This window comes from Canis lupus, chromosome 6, assembly GCF_048164855.1.
Source record: "Canis lupus baileyi chromosome 6, mCanLup2.hap1, whole genome shotgun sequence".
NCBI classification, from domain to species: domain Eukaryota; kingdom Metazoa; phylum Chordata; class Mammalia; order Carnivora; family Canidae; genus Canis; species Canis lupus.
The window spans coordinates 37,175,501-37,198,022 of NC_132843.1; the positions used below are offsets into that span (position 1 = coordinate 37,175,501).

Sequence of the window (22,522 nt, forward strand, 5' to 3'; positions counted from 1 at the left end):
GTTTTTGGGGTTTTTTCAAAGATTTTATTTATTTATTCAGGAAAGACACACAGAGAGAGGCAGAAACGCAGGCAGAGGGAGAAGCAGGCTCCCTGCGGGGAGCCTGATGCAGGGACCCGATCCCAGAACTCCGGGATCACGACCTGAGCCAAAAGCAGACACTCAGCCACTGAGGGCACCCAGGTGTCCCTGTATGCAAGTTTAGAGCATTTGAAACATCCAAGTCGTCTGCATTAGGAAACACTTATCCAACCAAGAGGAGTGCAGCACAGGACTAGGGCGATATGTTCCTGCCCTGAGGAGTTTACAGTCTCACAGGGCGCACAATAAGACAAAGAGGAGCAATGAGAAACGTAAGGCAACACATAAGAAGGGCCAAGCAACTGATGCAGAAAACCTCATACCCTTATAGGATTTAGAGAAGGGTGAAAAATCTAAGGGTTTAGAGAGCTAGGGCAAGGGATGGACTTGAGCTGCTGGACCTTGAGTGTTAAACACAGATTAGGCAAGAAGAAACAGGGAAGGAGGACCTTCCAAGTGGGGATTGTACCCAGCAAAGACAAGAAGATAGCAATGATGGGCCAATGTAGGGAGAGTCCAGCTGTGAGATGGCAGATGTAAGTTGGGTCCAAAGTGTATGGAGCCTCAACAACAGGTAGGACTTGGGATTTATTTTGTAGATAACAGGTAGCATCAAAAATTTGCAAGATGAAAGTGGTGGTACAAAACCTTAGCTCATACTGATTTTTCTAGTATTAGTTTTTGAGTCTTCATCTGTGTAGAAACACTTTCCCCAATTAATTTGGTGCTGTAGTAGCTATAAAGGTCAACTAGCCTTGGCTTATTGGGAGTGAAGAATTAAAGGTTCTGTTCCAGAAGATGATATGCCTACATCTGTTGTTTTCAAGATTTTTCCTTCCTTGTTATTCAAGTAAGAAAACCTCCCAGGAGTTTGGAGAATTAAGTAGCATCCCAAGGGACTTTCTTATGCCTGTTGTTATTTATGTAGCTTATTAAAGAAAAGATGTCTTTTACAAGTATTATCTTATTAATCTTGGTTGAATCCATTTTATACAAGAAGGAAAGGTCGTGGCGACTGTGGCGGGGGTTTGGGAGGAAGGGGAGATCAAAGTATACCAGGAAGTCTGCTTATGGGGACTTAAGGATTTGGGGACTGTTTATGGGGACTTAAGGATTTGGGGACTGTGAGAGTTCTAAAAACCTGTCATATGATGGAACAACTTTTGTTTTTCTAAGAGATGGAAAAACCATGTAGTTTTTTCCCCCAAAACATACTTTTTCTTGAGCAGAGAATACAGAAAATGTCTTTTATATCTTTAGGCACAGACGTAAGTAAAAATGAGACTATATAAAAGAAACACAGCCAATGGGTTAAGCATTTGTTTACAGGTTTGGTATAGTTTGCAGAGGCCTGTTCAAGTTACTTCAGGCAATGGAAGTTGGCTAACCAACATATATAGCAAGAATAAAACTAAAAATCTTGGAGGCACCTGGGTGGCTCAGTGGTTGAGCATCTATCTGCATTTGGCTCAGGGCGTGATCCCGGGGTCCTGGGATCGAGTCCCATGTTGGGCTCCCTGCATGGAGCCTGCTTCTCCCTCTGCCTGTGTCTCTGCCTCTCTCTGTGTGTGTGTCTTTCATGAATAAATAAATAAAATCTTTAAAAGCAAAAAACAAAGAAACCCTGAAATCTCTCTGCATCCAAGCCTCACAAGGATCCATGAGCATCACAGAAGTGGATTCACAAAGGCAGGAATGGAAGTTGGGAAATGATCAAATAGTGTTTCCAGCCCAGCAGTGGGTCTGCTGCTCCCTCTTTTTTATGCCTGGCTCTTCTGCCTTTTTAAAAGGTAAGTTGAGGCACACTATATTTTGTCAAAAGCCTAGTTGCCTTCTCGTGATTGCTGTTCTTAAATTTCCCTTTCTGGGGACTCTGGCTTAGGCTTGAAATTTCCAGACCTCTTCCTAAAGAATTTATACCATCCTGTATTCCTTTTTTTTTTTTTTTTAAAGATTTTATTTACTTATTTATAAGAGGCACAGAAAGAGAGAGGCAGAGACACAGGCAGAGGGTGAAGCAGGCTCCATAAAGGGAGCCTGATGTGGGACTTGATCCTTGGTCTCCAGGATCACACCCTGGGCCGAAGGCAGGCGCTAAACTGTTGAACCACCGGGGCTACCCCCACCCTATATTCCTAACAACAACATAGGAGTTTTAGTCACTCTACAACTTTGTCAGTGTAGGGGTTTAGCGCCGCCTTCAGCCCAGGGCATGATCCTGGAGACCCAGGATCGAGTCCCATGTCAGGCTTCCTGCATGGAGCCTGCTTCTCCCTCTCCCTCTGCCTGGTCACTGCCTTTCTTTCTCTCTGTGTTTCTCTTGAATAAATAAGTAAATCTTAAAAAAACAAAACAAAACAAAAAAACTTTGTCAGTGTAGGGATTCGTCAGTCCTTTAAATTTAGTCATTCTAGAGGGTACCAGTAGTATCTCATTGGGGTTTTAACTTATCTCCTGATGACAAATGGGGTTAGTCACTTTTTCATATGTTTATTGATAATCTGTATCTTTTCTTTTATGACAAGTCCACTCAATTCTTTTTTTTTAAGTCTATTCTTTTGTTGAGTTTTTTTTTTTGTGCTGAGTTTTTTTTTTTTTTAAGATTTTATTCATTCATTCATGAGAGATCACGCCTTGAGCCGAAGGCAGACGCTCAACCACTGAGCCACCCAGGCATCCCTAAGTCGGATTGCTTCTTATTTTAATAAGATGAAGGAGTCCTTTATATAGGCTAGATACAAATTCTTTGTCAGATATATGTTTGCCTATGTTTTCTCCCAGTTTGTGGTTTGCACGTCATTTTTTAACTGGTGTTATGATGAGCACAAACTTCTAATTTTGATGAAGTCTAATTTATCAGGTTGTTTTTTTTCTGTTTTTTGTTTTTTTTTTTTTTGGTGACTATTGCTTTGTACATATAAGAAATCTTTGCCTACCTCCTGGTCATGAAGATATTCTCCCATGTTTTACTCTGAAATTTTTAGGATTTCAAGTTTTACATTTCAGTCTATCATCTGTCTCAGATTAGATTTTGTATACGGTGTGAAGTAGAGGTTGAAATCAATTGTTTTTTCATATGGACATAGAATTATTTATTCCAGCACCATTTTGTTAAAGAGACTTTCCTTTGACCATTTCTTTGGCATCTTTGTCAAATATCAAATGGCCATATAGGTCTCGTCTATGTCTGGGCTCTGTATTCAGTTTCACTGATGTTTGCCAAACATGAAGCCAGTGCCACACAGTGTTAGGATTGTTATGACTTTATAGTAAGTTTTGAAATCAAGGAGTATAAATTCCTGGAAACTTGCTCTTCATTTTCAAAAGTGCTTTGGGGGATCCTTGGGTGGCGCAGCGGTTTGGCGCCTGCCTTTGGCCCAGGGCGCAATCCTGGAGACCCGGGATCGAGTCCCACATCAGGCTCCTGGTGCATGGAGCCTGCTTCTCCCTCTGCCTGTGTCTCTGCCTCTCTCTCTCTCTCTCTCTGTGACTATCACTAAAAAAAAAAAAAAAAAAAAAAAAAAAGAAAAAAAAAAAGTGCCTTGGGTATCCTAGGTCCTTTGTACTTGTGCTTAATTACAGGGTCATCTTGCCAGTTTCTTCCAAAAGTCTTTTTGGGAGTTTGATTGAAATTGTGTTGAACCTATAAACACATTTGCGGAAAACTGATATCTTAACAATAATGAATCTACCAACCCATGATATTTCTCAAGTGTTTTAAGTCTTTTAAATTTCTTTCAACAATATTTTGAGGTTTTCACTAGAAACGTCTTACGTATCTTTTGTTAAATTTATAAAAGGTTTTTTTTTTTTTTGAGGTGAAATTCCTGTAACATAAAATTAACCATTTCAAAGGACATTTCAGTGCTATTCAACACACTCACGATTTGGGGACACTATTACCTCTATTTCCTTTCAAAATATTTTTATCACTCCAAAGAAAACCTGTACCCATTAAGTAGTTTCTACAAAATCTGTCCCCCCACCGGCCGTGAAAACCATCGATCTGATTTCTATCTCTATGAATTTGCCATTCTAGAATTTCACATAAATGGAATCATACATTCTGTGACCTTTTATGTCTGGCTTGTTTTACTTAGAATAATGTTTTTAAGGTTCATCCATGTTGTAGCATGTGTCAATACTTCATTTCTTCTCATGACTGAATAATATTTTATATCATATTTTGGTTATCCATTCATTCACTGATGGACATATGAGTCATTTCTACCTTTTGACTATTGTAAATAGTGCTGCATGAACAGTTATATGCAAATATATAAGTACCTGTTTCCAATACTTTTGAGTATATTCTGGGAGTAGAATTAATAAGTGGCATGATAATTCTATGTTTAATTTTTTTTAAGGAACTGCCAAACTGTTTTCCATAGTTTGGAAAATATAAGATGGCTGCACCATGTTATATTCCCACAGCAATGTACAAGGGTTCCAATTTATCTCACATCTTTACCAAATCTGTAACTGTCTGTCTTTTTGAAAACAGTCATCCTAGTGGATATGAAATGGTTTTTGAAGTAAGGTGAAGTGGGTTCACTGATTTTGATTTGCATTTCCCTGATGACTCATGATGTTGAGCATCTTTTCACATGTTTACTGGACATTTGTATATCTTCTCTGGAAAAATGTCTGTTCAAATCTTTTGCCCATTTCTTATTTAGGTTGTATTTTTATTATTGAGTTGTAAGAGTTCTTTATATATTTTGGATACAATCTCTTATCAGGTATATAATTTACAAATATTTTCTCCCATTCTATAGGCTGTCTTTTCATATTCTTGATAGTATCTGTAGCACTGAAGTTTGTAATGTTTATGAAGTCCAATTTATCTATTTTTTTTCTGTCTCTTGCGCTTTTGGTGCTGTATTTAAGACACCATTGCCTAACCCAAGGTCATAAAGATTTACTCTTATGTTTTCTTCTTTTTATTGTTTTAGCTTTAGACCACATTTAAAGTAGCACTGTGTTAGAGTACTTATATTTCCAGGAACATAAAATACCTTAGTTAGAGGAATCTTGCCAATGGACGAATTTCAGCTTCAAGTGAATTTGGTGAGGATAGGTATTTTTGTTTAAGAAAGGTCTCCAGCATCCTTCAAATGTCATTCAGGGGGCTGCCAGTTTACCCATGTGTGCAAAGGGTCTTGCTTGGCTCCCCTGGCAATGTGCACTGGAGTTCAGTGGCTAAAAGCAGAGATTTTAAAGTTATAGTGGCCAAAGTTTCGAATTCTTAATTTTCTACTTCTCAGCTAAGTGACTTAACTCCTCAGATTTCAATTAAATAGTTAAATAGTCTCTGCCTCACAGGGTTTTTGAGAGGATTAAATGAAATAATGTGTTAAGACACTTGGTACAATGTTATGCTTATTGTAATCACTCAATGAAAGTTGGCTGCTGTTATTATTATTGGCTGCCAAGTAATTGGATGATAGTGCCATATGAGCAGAGGGATGAGAAAGCAACTACATATAAAATCACAGTTTCACCAATGATGGTTTAGTACTGAATTCAAACAGTATTTAACCATGTTTTAAAGCACACAATTTGGGGTAAATGTTGATTCTTTAAAAAGTCAATCTCTAGAGGGCCATAAAAGCTATTTTAATCACTACAACTAATTACAAGGAAGTATAAATCAATAAACTTTGCTAAATGGTCTAAAATATAATAAAGAAAACAATCATTAACAATTATCCAGGAAGCCACTGTCCTTAATAGTGAGATGATGTAAAAGTTGGATGAGAAGAATGAATTTTATTGTTTGAAAACTCCAGACGTTAACAATGCTTTCAGGGAAGTTCCTAATTTGGTACAGAGTCGTGGCTTTTCAGAATGATTATTTACTTTAGATAACTTGAGTTTATTACTTCTAAATTATATGTATATTAGGCCTGGTGTGGAAATAAGTGGCCATTTGCAGCAAGGTATTCTCAGCTCTTAGTATTTTTTGGATTCTTTTTCAGTTCAAGACCAGCTGTCTTTCCATTCTTCCTCCTGAAGCTACAACATTGTTTCAGAGCCTACATCAAGACTGGAGTCCAGAGGCATTTAGAAAGTCTTAGCTCCCTTCTAGTCCTGTGTAGTGGTTCCTGGTCCCAGTCTAGGGGTCCCAGAGCAATTACTCAATCTCCCAAGTAGCCTTGCTGCCCTCTGATTAGGGGAACCAAGTGCCCACATGGGTTCCTGGGTCAAATTCCTCTCTGACTGTCATATCCCCCAGTCAAGTCAACTGGGCTTGCTTCTTGCCACCCTATTTATTCTCTGTGGTATGTTTGCCCAAGGTTGGAACGTGACCATGAATGCTAAGTGAGCAGCAGGGATCCACTATCAAGGATGATGATGACTGACTACCTTCTGCTCCTGGGATATATGTGCTGCTGAGCTCTATTCTCTTTGTGGTCCTAGCTACACACCAGGTCACAGCTTTGCTTGCATCACACAAGAGCCTGTGAGGTCTTTTGGATAGTGTACCTCTCCAACCCAGTTCCTGTCCTACTCTGGGGAGCAGATCAAGTTCACATCCAGCCCTTCTGTCATCTTCACCCATCTATATTGCAATGGGGGTATCAGAGATGTGACAGACTGGTTCAGCTCTGATGGTGAGGCCAAGAGATTGAGCAGGAAAAGCTGGCTATAGCAGTAAGGAGATTTGAGGCTTAACTCTGCAACTAACCAGCCTTCATACCCACTGACCTCCCTTAGCCAAAGCAAAGGGCTAATGAGAACGTAAGATGGCATGACTGGCATAAATATGCGTTGGAAAGTTGTTACACTAATAAGAAGTTGTGTTACTGTTAACTGATCACTGAGCTCCCAAATAGAGAAAAGGATTCTGTAATCAGAGTTAACAGAAAATCTAAAATAACAGTGGTTTAAACAAGATAGAATTTTATTTCTCTCCAAAATAAAAGAAGTTTGGAAGTGGGCAGTCCAGAGTTAGAACGCTGGTTCAGCAGCTGTTAGGGACTCAGGTTTCTATTATGTTTCTGTTGCATACTAGCATATGGCTTCTATCTTCAAAGTCACCACATGGCCCAAGATGGCTTCTGGGGCTCCCTCCATATTCCAGACACCGGGAAAGAAGGAAAGGGAAGGGAAAAGAGAAATATTGCCTACGTCAAACTCTTTAGAATTGAATTCCTGAAAATGCCACATATTTCTACTTACATCTTATTGGCCAGAACACAGTCATATGGCTACATCTAGTTGCAAGTAAGCCTGGGAGATGCAGTCTTTTATCTAAGTGCATTGCCACCAGGAATGGATACTGTTGCATGGTAACTAACATTTGCCACATATGGTCATTTGAAACCAAATGAAATGTCAATGTTCCTTGAGTTTAAAGTGATAACAGTGAAACAATCAGATTTTGGGATTGACTCAAATAAAGTAAATGACATCCACTTAACCAACAAAAATATTTTATGTAGTAACTACATGCCAGGGATTGTGCTCAGCAGTGTAGAGGTGGTGGAGCACTGAAATGAACATTTCCCCTGCTCTCATGAAGTGTACAGTGCACATCTTCCTATGAAAGGAAGGAATGTGTAATTACAAACTGTGTAAGTTGTGTATGGGGAATCATGTTAGGAGGTCAGACTTGAACTTTGTGTCCTCAACTGTGTAGAGAGACAAAGGAGCTCTGTCATTGGCCTGGAGTCAACCAGAAGCATCCTCATTAAATGAGGTACTTACACATTCTTAGCATGCTGGTGGGATTCCTCTTTTCTGACCCTCCTCACTGCTGACCAAGGCTGTTTTAACTCTTATCCTTAAATGAAAAAGATACTATCTGCTTGGTCATATTCCCTGTAGCTAGGAGAGAATTCTCCTCTATTTTCTACAGAGCTGAGGCTACACTCATTGCTCAATCTAAGGAAAGTGGGATGTGATGTCCCATTCTCCTTGCCTGTGGCAAATAGATGAGCAATTACTCAGGCGTCCTAAGGACCAAAAGCATCTGTCTGCAATGTCTATCCCAATAGGAAATGCTTTATTGTTTGGGACTGGATTTCTGCTTTGATTTTCTATGGCTGTTTCTGATCTTATGATTTCATCTGGAATTGAAATAGAGAATTTTATATGCATTGCCCTTATTCTTCATTAGCTAATAGTTGGCTTGACCTTGGAGTTTTAAAATGATAAAATGGTCAAAGAAAAGAGCACAGCATTTTTCTGCTGTCATTTTGTGGAGCCAAGAATTTTTATTTGTCCTTCTGAAGAGTGGCTTTATTTTTAGCCCCATACAACACTTTAGATGGATGTCCTGTCTGTTTCCATAGGGCAGCTCGGATCACCCAATCACATCCGGTTTTAGGGACAAATTCTTTTTGTTCCAACTTAGGAGCATCAAAGCATTGCTAGAATGAAGAAGAGGTGTTCACGCTCCTTAGTGAGAAAATATATCGATTAATGATGTGTCCGTGTCATCTGTCGGACTTTTTTTCTCTGAAGGTTTTGGGTTTGGGTGTATAACTTCATGGTTACCTGGAGGATTCTTGGGCTCTACTGTTTGTAAGAAATAGACTGAGTTTGATAAAATACCTCAAGAAATGGGGAGACTCAAAGGTCATGAGAATAAAGACAACAGCAGTTTCCAAGTGCTCTTGGAAAAGAGGCACAACTGGGCTTCTATGGAGTTTGGAGTTTAGGAGGAGAACTGAAAGTCACAATATACCACCAGCATCCAAGAGGCCGGTGGGCTTCCCCAAGAGTTTGGACATTAATTCAGTTCAGAGCTATGGCACAGTTACTAACTCCAGGCTCTCAGATATTCTTGTCAAGCTATCCAGTTCTAATTTCCCTTTTGCTTCAAAATTATTTGTTGATATTTCAGCACTAATGAGACATTTCAAGGTGCAATTAGAAAAAAAAAAAGAATGATATTTCAGGTTAGTTTATGCTGCCCATCAATGCAGCTGCAGGGCAAAGGCCATAAGTAAGTCTGTCCATTACTTCAGCCTCTCTCCCTGCCTCTCTCCCTGCTCACCATTGTTCGGGCTCCCAGGAGCTCTTTCTGTCACCTCTGAAAGAATTGGCTTGAAGTACAAAGCTAAGGGTGCTGGGCTTCCAACCCTCTGTGTCATGTAAAGCTTCTGTGGAGAAAACGCTCCACCAACTTGACGGGCTGCTTATCCTCCTAAGCCCAGCTGCCAATTTCAGGAACGTGGACCAACCTCATCTGAAGGGCTGCATGAGCCTCATGCTCACACCCAGGCCTGGACCCTTCAGAGAGCATTCTGTCCTGTGTGGTCCGTCACTGCACCCTCATGTTATTCTCCACTAGTAATCACTGGGACTCTGTCTTCAGATTCCAGGACCTGCTTAGATCCCTTCTCTGACCAGCTTCCTGTTCTTGCTATTCTTGGGCTACGAAGACAATCACCAATGAGCAGCTCTCCTTTGAGTTCTTAATGTGACAACCAAAGGTTAAGAACATTTTTTTCAAGGGCCAAATTGTGATTTTTTTTTAATAGTTCATGATAATGAAGATGGTGGGGGGGGGGGGAACTATCAAATAGCCTGGTGAGGCATTTTAAGCCTCTTTTGAAATCTGTCAAGAATGCCACTGGCAAGGCGTCTCTTCAGTTAGGATGGTGCTTGGCAACCTCATGGTAAGAGGTCTTCTGCAGTAGATTTCTGTGCAACTCAGCAAGAACTTAGAAATCCTTGCTCCAAAGAAGTCACCATTTTGGTCCTTCTGTCTCATCTGAGAGGCAGAATTTTTGGCATACAAGGAATTTCACGGGATGTGGGGGGCTGGGTGGCTCAGGTGCTTAAGCATCTGACTCTTGATTTCAGCTCAGGTCATGATCTTGGGTCATGGGATGGAGCTCTGCACTGGGCTCCACACTTAGAGGGGTATCTGCTTGAGGAATCTCTCTCTCCTTCTCCCTCTTCTTCTGCCTCTCCCTCCACCCTATCTGTCTCTCTCAAAGAAATAATTCTTTAAAAAAAGGAGGGGATCTCAGGCTTTTTTTTTTTTAAAGCACATATTTTTTTTTTAAGATTTTATTTTATTTAATCATGAGAGATACAGAGCAGGAGAGAGAGAGGCAGAGACACAGGCAGAGGGAGAAGCAGGCTCCATGCCGGGAGCCCGACGTGGGACTCGATCCCCGATCTCCAGGATCACGCCCTGGGCTGCAGGCGGCGCTAAACCGCTGCGCCACCCGGGCTGCCCCGGATCTCAGGCTTTGATTCAACATCATAGTAAGGAAGGTAGCACCATATCAACCATCACCAACATTATCAGAAGACCTAGCAGGAACACAGAAGCTTCCCCTAGCCATACAAAGATCCTAGAATGATGGGGAGGACTCCAGCTGCTGACAGTGGCCAAAGGCTAACCTAGACTTTAATAATAATTTTTGAAGGAGTTCCATTTTCAAAAATAATTTATTCAAGTATTTTATATCAAAATAATTCTAAAAAGTATTCATTCCTATTAGCTGCCCCCAATCAAATATGCATTTAACTACATGAACACCACTATTACTTCATAGTTTTTTTATTATAGACTTTTTTTTATCCACATGAATGTTAAAGAAACTACAACAGAGTTAAATACCATTTTTGATAACATGATTATATTCTTAATTACACTCAATATTAAACTGTAAAATATTTCCAGAGGAATACAATCTTCATTCATACAGCAGGCAAAGTACCAGAGAGGAAGGGGCCACGGGTAAGTCTGTCCAGTTTGCTGTGAAAAGCAGGTTTGGATGGCAAAGGCCATCCCAGCTGTAGAAACGTGCTCCCTACTCCTAGGACAGGTCTTGTGTTTCCACTAAGAATCACTGCTTCAAACGTAACAGACAGTCTTGCAGAACCACCTTCTCCAGGTGTGCAGCACTGAGATCACTTGGGACCGTCCACGGATTTCCCACCCCAATTGGCTAACAGCACTCCACTCTGGATTAAGTTGGCTTTGAAAAACACAAAGACTCAAACTTTGGTTCCACCAAAAGAAGCAACAAGCATTGGCTGCTCTGGTTGGCGCCCCCCTCCCCCCACTAATGAATGGCCACTACAGTCTATTTTACATGGTTGTCCGTGCTGCTTTGAGGTCACTTGTCCTTGGGTTCTCCCGAACCTGATTTTGTATTTGATTCCCAAGCCCTTTCAATTCGCAGTCTTTATGTGGGTCAGAAGTGCTCAGTGGCAGGCTGTATCTTACAAGAGAACAAGAGTGAGTGGTTCTGTGCACCTGGGATGAGACAAAACGTACAGAATGAGGACTTCAGCACGATTCAGAACATGTCAACTAACATTTAGTATATCTTGAGAGAAGACACTTTTCATACAGTTTGGGTGAAATGTTTCAACAGTGACTATGAGAGCATCTGCTCTTTGTACATATATTTGCCTGCTCTCTTAGTTTATGCGTCTCTGTGGACACAGAGCCAAACTAGAACTGTTAAATCAGAGTGTGCTGGTTTGCTATGCATTCCTTACAGTAAAGCCCTGTTTGCTAGGTTCTAGAAGCTCTGGTTTGCCTCCAACAGCCTGCCATGAGAGGGACAGACAGAAGTTCATGTGCCAGTGCCCTGCTAGCTTTGACTGGATGGCCGGTTACATCCATTTTTCTTGTCCTTAGGTGTTAATGCAACTGCAGAAGCATGACTGGAGTTTTTGTGATTCAACATCAACAAAACCATTGGATTGGCTATTAACTGTATATTTATAACTAATAATAGAGAATACAAATTAGGCCATGATCGCTGGAGGTATGAATCCAAGGAGAGCAGATGAAATGTGGATGGCAGAGCCAGGAAGCTTGGTGCAAATCCTGCCACTTGCTCCCAGTGAGACTACAGATCACATTCTCAGGTCTCTGCATGTCAGTTTTCCCTGCTGTAGAAAATGGTGAAAGTAGCAATCTTTCAATGGGTTGCTCTGGAGATTAAATAAGAAAATTGACATAAAGCACTGAGCAGGGTAGGAGCACATCATCATTTTCAATGGAGACTCTTGAAAGAACCTGGTCCTCTATGTCTGACTATGGATGAAAGGAATGGATATGCTATTCCTTCCCTTTGTCTTTGATCTATACAAAAGGAAGACACAGAGTGTTCTATCACAATCCCTATATATCCTTTTGAGAGCTTTTTCTTGTTATTATTTTTGAAGCAATTACTCCAGAACTGAAATAGAAGTAACAGGACTTTACCAAAGAGGTAGATATTGTTAGTATAGGAAGAGAAATTCTCAAACTCTCCAGAAGTATGCAAAGTAGACATTTGTGATGAAGAAAATGCAGACATAAGATAAAAGTAGGTTGGTCATGCCCTAGGGGTTACATATAGTCTTGAGCATACTTTAATAAAAGCAGCCCCTTTGTAGGAAAGGGGCAGAAGTATGGTATGCAAGAGTGATAATCAACATTTTAGAACTGGCAGAGACTTTGATCAGGCTTGATTGCCCACATTTTATAGATGAGAGTGAGCCTCAAAGAGATTACATGATATTCCGTTCAAGATAACATAAGGAGGGAGTGTCAGATTTAGGAGGCGGACCCCTTCCAAACAAGCCCAATGATCTGTGGGAGACAGAGAAGTGTTCTAGAGTCAAATGGACCTGGATTGAACCTTGGCTCTGTCACTTGCTAGCTAAGTGACCTCACTGAACCTAAATTTTCCCATGTATGAATAGAGATGATAAGATCTACATTATAGAGATATATAATGTGGCAAAGAATTGAGCCCAGCATCCTGCATAATTAGTGTTCAATAAATGATGGTCATTACTATTTCTGGCTTGGTCACGAGGTTCTGTATGACTATGAACAAGTTATTTCCCATGATCCACTTTCCACTAGTGTAAAATGACTGAAAGACCTAGGTGCTTCAACCAGCTATATGGAGGACATTTGTTTAATGTTAAAAGGTGTTTGGAAGAAAAAATGTAAAGTAACAATTAAATTCGTATTGATGTGGCACTTCTTTGGGGGTGCAGATATCACAAAGATTACATTGTGTGTCTGTACAGGACACACGTCACAGAAACAACCACAGATAAGAGAGACTGTGGGGAATAATTCTGGTGTTAAGACCAGTCCTAAATGCAAGGGTAATACACTCAACATTTTGAATTTTTTTTTCAAATCATTTCTATTGTACTCGTGAGCTTACAACGAAACAAATATGCAAAGTAGGGGATCCCTGGGTGGCGCAGAGGTTTGGTGCCTGCCTTTGGCCCAGGGCATGATCCTGGAGACCCGGGATCGAATCCCACGTCGGGCTCCCGGTGCATGGAGCCTGCTTCTCCCTCTGCCTGTGTCTCTGCCTCTCTCTCTCTCTCTCTGTGACTATCATAAATAAATAAAAATAAAAAAAGACAAATATGCAAAGTAGTCTGATGGCTGATCTACTATGGCTTGTTTTAGGAGGTAGTTTGAAGATAAAGAAAGCAAACTACACTTAACACAGCTGGTAGCTAACCAAATAGAATTCATTGCCCCAAAGGGGACTATGCCTAGGTTGAAGAAAGGTTTAGATAAATCCATGAGTAATGGGTCTTTAAGGAGTTATCAAGGAAAAGCTACGAGCATTCAGTGCACGTGCCTGAATTTTGAGGTCAGTATTGTTAAGAACAACAATTTGGCTCTTCTAATGGAATTACAGTTAGTACCCTGGCCTGGGTGGACCTTTATTCGACTCAACGTGGAGTTTCTTCTGTCCTAATGTAGGGCAAAAAAGATTTGTAGAGCAGTGATATGTGGCAATACTTGCTTGGCTTATTAAGTGGATTGCCTGTGGTTTTGAAAAGCTTCCTCCTCTTAATAGTCATATTGGAATCCACTGGGTGGCCAGAGCACAGCATACTACCTTAACGGTCACTCTTGCAAAAAAAATTAATGCATCAGTCCCTAATTTGGAAACCTGTGGTCACTCAGCAAGGCAGAATTTGTCTCTCTCCCTTGGTGTAATGATTTTTATTTTGTAATCTCTCTTGGGGTAATTCCTTGCAGGCTTGGCATGTTGAGAATCAAATACTGCTTCTAACAATATGGTCATGATTCTCTGCTTGGCTGATTTAGCTCAGCATTTAAGTAACCACTAATCTTCTGAAAGCACTAGGGTCTACTTAGAGAAATCCCTGTTGTCTGCAAGGATGGAAACAAAATCAGCATGAAGGAAGCATTAGTTACTAAACACAAATCAATCTTTTTTTTTTCTTTCCACCTTGTGGTACTCGATGTCACCATCAAAGACACATTTTCTGGGCAGTGAGTCTTCATTTTGTAGGTGCAAGAGCAGTTCGTGGTAAGCAGGGGAGATGAGTTGGGGAATCAGAAGGAGTAAAAAAGAGAGTTTACTGAAGCTCCTGAGTGGGAATCAGACCACATTCCAAAGGGTGAATCTCACAAACACAGAGTAAAAGAAGCCAGATACAAGAGAACATTCTATACAATGTCCTTTACTAAAGTTCAAAGCCAGGCAAAACTGATCTTTGTTGGGTAAGAGAGCAACAGGAGAGGGGTACAGGGAGGCTGTCTGGGTGCTGGAAACCTAAGTGAGTTCATCTTGTGAAAATCCATTGAATTTTGACTTGTTGACTTCATGACTTGTATGACTTGATGAGTTCTGTCTGGACTTTGATGAGTGTGTGTTATACTTCAATAAAAATGTTATTTAAAAAAACACATGCTAATATAGTCTCTTTAACTTGAAAGAAAATTACTTTGACATTTTCAAATTATTACACCTATGAGTTTATTTGGGTGATTCTTGCCTTGATTACCTTGGTATTCTTGGTTAAGATTTAGTGAGGTCTGACTGTTCTAAAATTATTCATTTCATGCAAATGGTACAAACTCGTCTCCTCTAATGAGAAAGAAACTATCCAACATCAACTTCAGACTTAAGAATATTTACATATATAGCACAGAGCCAACTCACAGGCCCATTTGTGTATGAACTCGTGGAGATGGAAACACAATGACTTATTATGTGACTGTCTCCCTTGCAAATCATCTGCTCAAAGAGGAGAGGAAGTGCATGCATTAGAAGCAAGTTGGCACTGAGTCAGGAGCCCTAGGATCTTTTTCTAGCTTTGCAGTATGGATATAAAACATCACATCTCTCTTCTCCGTACCTCAGTTCTTTGTGTATAAAATTAAGGGAAAGCATATGAATGAGAGACTGTCTTGGAAAGAGTTTTTGAGCTCTTGATGAAATATTAGAGATGTAATATCATTATTTAAGACAAATGCTGAAGATTATCACTAACAAAGGCGATGACAAGAGGTGGGATTGTCATTTGTACAAAGATGGAGGAGGATTGTGATATGCAGAAAGAGATGGGAAGGAAAGAAAAGGAACCACAAGCCTGCATTGTATAGAATTCTTTTTGCCAATAAATTCTATTAAGTTGAAAATATGTTCCAGAGGGAAGGCCTGGGAAGAAGGATTCTGATGGGAACAGGTCAAACTGATAAATGACTGCAATCCTAGTTGGCCATGAGCACTTACAAATGCTCCCTCTGACATCCGCGTTTTTTCCTGATTTAGCAATTCTAGTTGTTAGGTCATCCTGATGTATGGTTACAGAAACAAGCCTTAGTTTCTATATCCCTTTGATTCTAACAATTATGTATATATCTTTTATATAATCAAAAAGTTGCTTTTGAGATGTTTAGGTATGTTCTGACTACAGTTACTGAATTTTTACTGTCTTCTTTGCCTTAAGAGCCCAGAGAATTTGTCTTTTAAATCCTTGCCAGGGATGTGATCTTGAACCTGGCTTCAGCTCTAGAGGAACAGTGATTGATTTAGGGAAAGAATGGATGACTCTTCCTATAGCAGATGTTCTCAAAGGTCCATGTTGCAGCAATTGTTCACATCACCGTCTGTTATTAGCTCCCTGGAAGCCGGATTTGAGGAAGACTTTTGGCAGCAAAGGAAAGGCAGAGAAAATGATCACCGACACTCCACTTTCATGGAGGAGCAGTAATTGAGGCGTCAGGGAGAATATCAGAGAACAGAAAACCTTAGAACAGAACAAAGATTGCTTCTGCAAAGGAGTAAAGAATTTCCTTAGTTTTAGGACTTTTCCAAAGAATCTATAAAATGCACATGGCTACTTGGTTAGGAAGTCCCACGCCCGGACATAAAAAAGTTCATCTGTATATTGGTTGAAATACAGAATGCAACTTGACTAATCCCTTTGTTATTTCGAAAACACCAGTAAAGAACATGGCTGAGCAATAAGAATTCAGGGTTCAGGAAAATCGCTTTCTTCTGGTAAGCTTACCTTTTAGCTTTTGCTGAGATGGGCACCAAGCTTTTCTTTCCTGATCAAGCTTGCTGCATAGGGGATCTGTAAGATAAAAACAAGCAAGACTATTAAGATAAGCTAAACTTGAAGATAGATACATACCCTTCATCCTGCCTAACAATTTGAATGCCAGTGAATTCCCCTCTAAGAAGAAAAGGTCTCTATCTGTTCATCAACAGTATGGAGCTTCCAGGATATAGCAATTCCTGAGGACTGTTAAAAGGCTTATCAAGGACAGTGGCACCTGGGTGGCTCAGTGGTTGAGCGCCTGCCTTTGGCTCAGGGTTTGATCCTGGGGTCCTGGGATCGAGTCCCACACTGGGCTCCCCTTAGGGAGCCTGCTTCTTCCTCTGCCTGTGTCTCTGCCTTAAGAGCCTACAGACCTCTCTCTGTGTCTCTCATGAATAAATAAATAAATAAAATAAAATCTTAAAAAAAAAAAAAAAAGAAACCTATCAAGGATAGAACTGGTGATCACACCAGACTCTTGCTAGAGCTAGTCTCTGAGGTCAGGATGTGACATTTCACTTTCAGAATGTTTTATTTATTTAAAAAATATTTTATTTATTCATGAGAGACACACACAGAGAGAGAGGGAGGGGGCAGAGACACAGGCAGGGGGAGAAGCAGGCTCCATGCAGGGAGCCTGACGTGGGACTCAATCTCGGGACTCCAGGATCATGCCCTGGGCTGAAGGCAGATGCTAAACTGCTGAGCCACCCAGGATCCCCTTTCAGAATGTTTTAAATTTGCATTTGATAATATGAAACTGTTTAGGTAGAAAACGAAGTTACGTTATAATATACATCCCAAGTAAAGAGAAAAGGATGTGATTACAAAGTAGTTCAATGTTATCTTTCATTTAATTACAGTGACAAGATATGCTGTCATTATAAATCACAGGTAAGATGAACTAACTCAACACGAATTATTACTCTCAGTAATTTCCCAATAACTACTAAGAAGCATCAGAAATAATTGCACTGAGTGGAAAATATGCCTCTGAGAACGCTACCTGGATAAACTTGAAAAGTACTTTTCAGTGCTGGGACTTTGAAAGAAAGCCTATCCTATTTGATATGTTACTTTTCATTAGAAGATTCAAATAGCTGAAGTCGGACTACATGTATTATTTAGATTTACCTCTCCATTAACCCCAGTTAAGTTACTCTATCCTTATGTTACTTACCTTCATCATTATAAGGCTAAACTCAGAATTCTAAAGATTTGAATCTATTTTACACTTAAAGAAATGAGTATTCTACACTTAAAGAAATGAATATTCTACAATATAACTTGAAATGTGGCTGTTATGTAAAAGTGGTGAGGGAAATACGATTATTTTCATCCGATTAGGCAATGCTTTTTGAACATGGGATACATGTACATTCTCCACATTTCCAGTCTATCTGTGCTATGTTCTCCTGGTCCCATCCATAAATATGAGTCTTTTCCAATGGGAAGGAACTATGAATCTACAATGATGAGAGTGACTAAAATTATCTGGACCATTTTGCTGTAATAACTGACCAGTTGAATCAGTCTTTTTAATGGTTAAAAAGAGAGAGAGAGGGAGGGAGAGGGAGAGAGAGAAAAGCCTAACAACCATATCAGTATTTTGATACACAAACACAACATGGATGCATCTGATAGGCACATCTCTGATAAAGACAACAGCATTAAAATTAATGATTCATTTAGTTAGTGCCATAAAAGGTTCAGAGTGCCAATCTCACATTTTAGGATGTGAGCTGAGATGAGCTGGATAACCATGACAAGGACAGTGACATAGGCACCTACTCTAGTTACCTCTTCTTCTCCCTCTAGGTTATGCTACACCTGCTATTAACCGAGACACACATTTTCCATCACGGTGTTTGTTGTGATATGCCAAAACACAGGGATCACCTCTCTCTTTAGATGCATGATATAACAGAGCCTTGAATGGAATTCTACTGCATAGGATAACAAGCAGAAATGATATAAACCTTGAGGTATGAGAAATTACCTAATACAATGTATTTGTATGCCACATTCATTGAGAGTCCTCAACATCAAGATTCGGTGCCACAACAATTTAGAAAGTGTCTGTCCCGTCCCAGGCACACACAAGTTAACATCACCATGGACTGTCTCATCAAAGCCAATAAACTACTCATCCCAACCCGAAGAAAAGTGTCTGAAGGGCTCTGCTTTCAGATTTAAGTCAGAATGCCTACTTCTTTCCTTCCTTCCCTCTTTCCTCCCTCCCTCCCTCCCTCCCTTCCTACTTTCTTCTTTTTCTTTCTCTTTTCTTTTCCCCTCAGAAACAACAATGTAGCATTTCATTAAACTGGGAAGCTGAGATGGAAAAGAAATAAAGGACCCAGGGGAGAAAAAAAGGACATTTCCACAAAAGCACATTTGAGTCCCAAATCTCCAGACTGGAATTTACATCTGTTTGAAGCATCACTCCTACTCAAACATTGTTGCATTCATTTCATTAAAACAAAATGAAATAAAAGCCAAACAAAATCAAAGACCAAAAAAGCCTAAGGTTGTGAGCTGAAGATCATATATTCTTAATGCTAAGTCCTAAATCATGAATGATAAAAAATATACTAGCACATAGCTCAGCTGTTCATGGAAATTACCCTATTTCCTTGATTCTAAAACATACTTTTTTTTCCCCTTCCCATTTTAACATCTCTTAAATTAGGTGTCTCATTATCGATGGTATCTTAGAAAAATAGTTGGGAGTTTCTTTTCTTGTGATACATCAAGTAATGGTGCTGCTTATCATTGGCAGTTCTTCGGATTCTATGAAATGCAATCCTGGATTCACAGAGACCTTGGCAAACACTCCCCAACCAGGTAGCTCAGGCTACTAGAGCTCCATTTGAGCAAAGTAGTCCACGTAAATTTCCTGTACTAGAACTTATAAAGCCTTTCTTCTCACCTTGACCAGCTTAGAAATCACCAAGATTGGCATGGAAAAAAAAAATCCCTCGAAGTTATAGAAGTTCTAAATTAATTACCTAGTTGGTGTTAGTCTATCAAAAGTATAAAAAGATAACGTCCTAGTTTGTGCCAAGAAAGAACCAGCCTGAGTTCAGACATTCAGGTGGGTTAACATGTCAAAAGGAGAAAGTGGAGTAGGCCACATAACTAGGGAACCGTGATTGCCTTGTCAAGATACGTGGCAATCGATCAATAATCAGAAAAGGAGCCACTGTAGTCAAAGTCTGTCTCCTGCTGGAGAATGTGAAGGCAGCATCAAGTCCTCTGACTTGCAGGGACCTGCTTTTCTCACATATTTAGCCACAAAACCAACATCCTCTAGTGGCCTAGGGATGTTTTCCTAAAAACTTAGTGCCAAACAGTAATTGTTCTATCTAACCTTTCAAAAAATATGTTAACCCCGTTTTAACATGGGTTGAGATGGTAGACGTTTGGACAAGTTCTCATCCTAATGAATCTTGGAGAATCTCCAAAGAAAGACCCCATCACCAAAGAGCTGTGCCCCTGCCAAAGGAGGAGGGCCCCATCCAGCAACAATCAAGACCTCGTTCCTTTCCCTGCGAGAAAGCTCTGTGCTCCCACCATTGGGAGGTTGTAAAATAGCTTTTTTACAAGTCCACAGTGAACAAAACATTAGTACTAAATCTATTGATTGAGCATAATTTTAATTGAGGCTTTTAATGAAGAACTTTGAGACCAGCTCCCCCCACCCCACCCCCCGGCTGCGTGCGGCTGCAGTGTTCTGGAGAAACAGCAGAGGGCACTTTGACACTAGCACATTTTCTCCAGTGCCTCTGTACCAATCCCGCAAGTTCAAAGGATAGGAATCTGGGGGTCTAGCCATTTATCACAGGCTCTCTTTTGCAGCTTCGCAATGTCCTCAAGAGCTATGAGTCCAGAAGAGCATGTCTTCAACAAACCTACAGTAGTAGCTTCTATACAGAAGCACTCACTTGAAAAAATTGTTGCCAAGTTAACATGAAACAAAAATTACCCAGGCATCATAATGTGTAAATTATATCACATTTCAGCCTTTGAAAAAAAAACCGTAACCAAAAGTTTATACACTGAGTAAAATATCCTTAGCTTCTTTTTTTTTAATCTTTAAAAAATTAGCTAAAATTAGAAAGTTAGATAAAATCGATATGTAACATTGCATTTAACTTCTTCACTTTCTTAATGGTACAGGATGATGGGTTTTGTTTTCAACATTGAACAAGGTTTTCCTAGAATCACAATCCATTCGTGAATGAGTTTTTTTTTTTTTTTTTGCTCTGTACTACATACACTACATGCTAACATTTTCACGAACTTGTTACATTTTAAAACCTTTGTGTTTGGGTTCATAGTGAGAAGAATATATTTCTTTGCTTGTAGAAATAACTCTGGCTTAATAAGGGAAACATTTTAGGCATTTTTTTAAAAAAAATTATTTATTCATGGGAGAAATAGAGAGAGAGGCAGAGACACAGGCAGAGGGAGAAGCAGGCTCCATGCATGGAGCCCGATGTGGGACTGGATCTGGGAACTCCAGGATCACGCCCTGAGCCGAAGGCAGAAGCTCAACTGCTGAGCCACCCAGGCATACCCATTTATGGCATTTGAAAGCCCAGGGCAGGAGAACACAAATGTGTGAAGTACTATATACTCTAATGTTAAGCTATTTTTTTAAAAAAAGTTAGCTTGCTGTCCATGTATAAATGTTAAATAAACTGCATATGCTTTAAATCTCACATTGAGAGATGCACATTTATAAATGTACAGACAGAGTCAATTATTTGACTATATAGTCATCACAACTCTGCATTTAACAAACTGAAAAAGGAAGCAGTGGTGCAGAAATTATAGTCAGTGGAGAATCTAAAAATGCAGAAGCCAAAGAAATTCATAAGTTTTCCTTCTATAGCAATGATACCCAAGATGCTTTTGATATAATCTTTTGAATAAGAACACTGTGTAACAGCATAGGATAAATGTACTGTGGGTCTATGGGAATTGTTATAAAATATGATGGCTTTAATATATTTGAATTCTCTATGATTGTAGGATGGGATGGGTTTTTATTTCATCTAGAGGGGAAAAAAAGTGCCTATTCTGTAGGCAAATGACTCTTCTGTAATATATGCTCTGTAAGCCTTAAATATAAAATAATTTAAATATAAAACAAATAATATTGAGTGAATCCCCTATTCTCGGGAAGCAAACCACGTAAACATATTTACTGTTGAATTAGATCATTTAACTAAAAATATTAAGAAAGTCAGTAATTGTGATACCTAGCAACTTACTGAAACTCTTTAGATAGAATTTTCTAAAGATATTACCCTCTCTGGCCCCCTCCCCACCCCAAGTACTTAACAAGTAAAACAAGCTGAATAAGGGATGAGATACATTTCTGTTCAGGTAATCTTGAATCTGCTGCTTCAATTCTAAAGCAGATGGCATAACGTGAACACAGGTCCTTTTTGCACAAAAATCTATCTAGCTACCAGGACTTGAAAAATCCCACTATTAGAGGTACTGCTTTGAAAGGGGGGGCATGAAATTGACTCCTCATACTGGCATGACACTGGATGACGTGCACGGGCATTTCAGGTTTATTATGCACGTGTGCCTTACTAACTTACTCAGTCAGACCCTACAATGAGTTGCTTTGGCGGAAGAACTGACTCTTCATGGAGTATATGGGAGCAGTCTTGAACTGAAGTGCGCAGATCCCAAGGACAGTGCAGTAAGACAGAGGCTCCCCCACAATTCACCAGTATGCCTTCCTTGAGTCATTTTAGTAGTTGTTTCTTAGCACAAAAGAAAATTTGAGGAAATTAAGAACAAGCCAGGGAAATTTGGAAAAGAATTAAGAGGATTACGTAATGAGAGTATCAGAGTTGACTCAGGGGTCATCGCTGGGTGGTGATTCATTCAGCAAATATTTATTGATAGCCATTTGATGCTACACACCATGCTAGGTCCTGGAGGCCACGTGAAGACCCTCCCCATCTTAGGGAAGGGGACACAGGAGAAGCAGCAGCAGGAGGGACAAATCATGCCTTGTGCACCTATTTTCATGTTGTTGGCGTGGATGTGCTTTTATGGATTTCAGAAATTATATGGTACCTACAAGGGCTGGGGGAAAATTTTC

At 39.9% G+C, this 22,522-nt stretch overlaps 1 protein-coding gene across 2 annotated transcripts in view; it reads right to left on the minus strand.

The window, feature by feature from the left end:
• The window catches only part of SKOR2 (SKI family transcriptional corepressor 2), a 52,380-nt gene that overhangs the window by 2,988 nt on the left and 26,870 nt on the right, over window positions 1-22,522 (minus strand). The window contains exons 7-8 of one of the 2 annotated variants that reach the window (XM_072828472.1): window positions 16,360-16,425; window positions 10,635-11,311 (exon numbers count right to left, since the gene is read on the minus strand). In XM_072828472.1, coding sequence (XP_072684573.1) covers window positions 16,363-16,425 — 63 coding nt within the window. In that variant the 3' untranslated portion in view covers window positions 10,635-11,311; window positions 16,360-16,362. Of the gene's footprint in view, window positions 1-10,634; window positions 11,312-16,359; window positions 16,426-22,522 lie in introns of those variants that run through there. The other variant, XM_072828473.1, reaches the window with a different exon arrangement.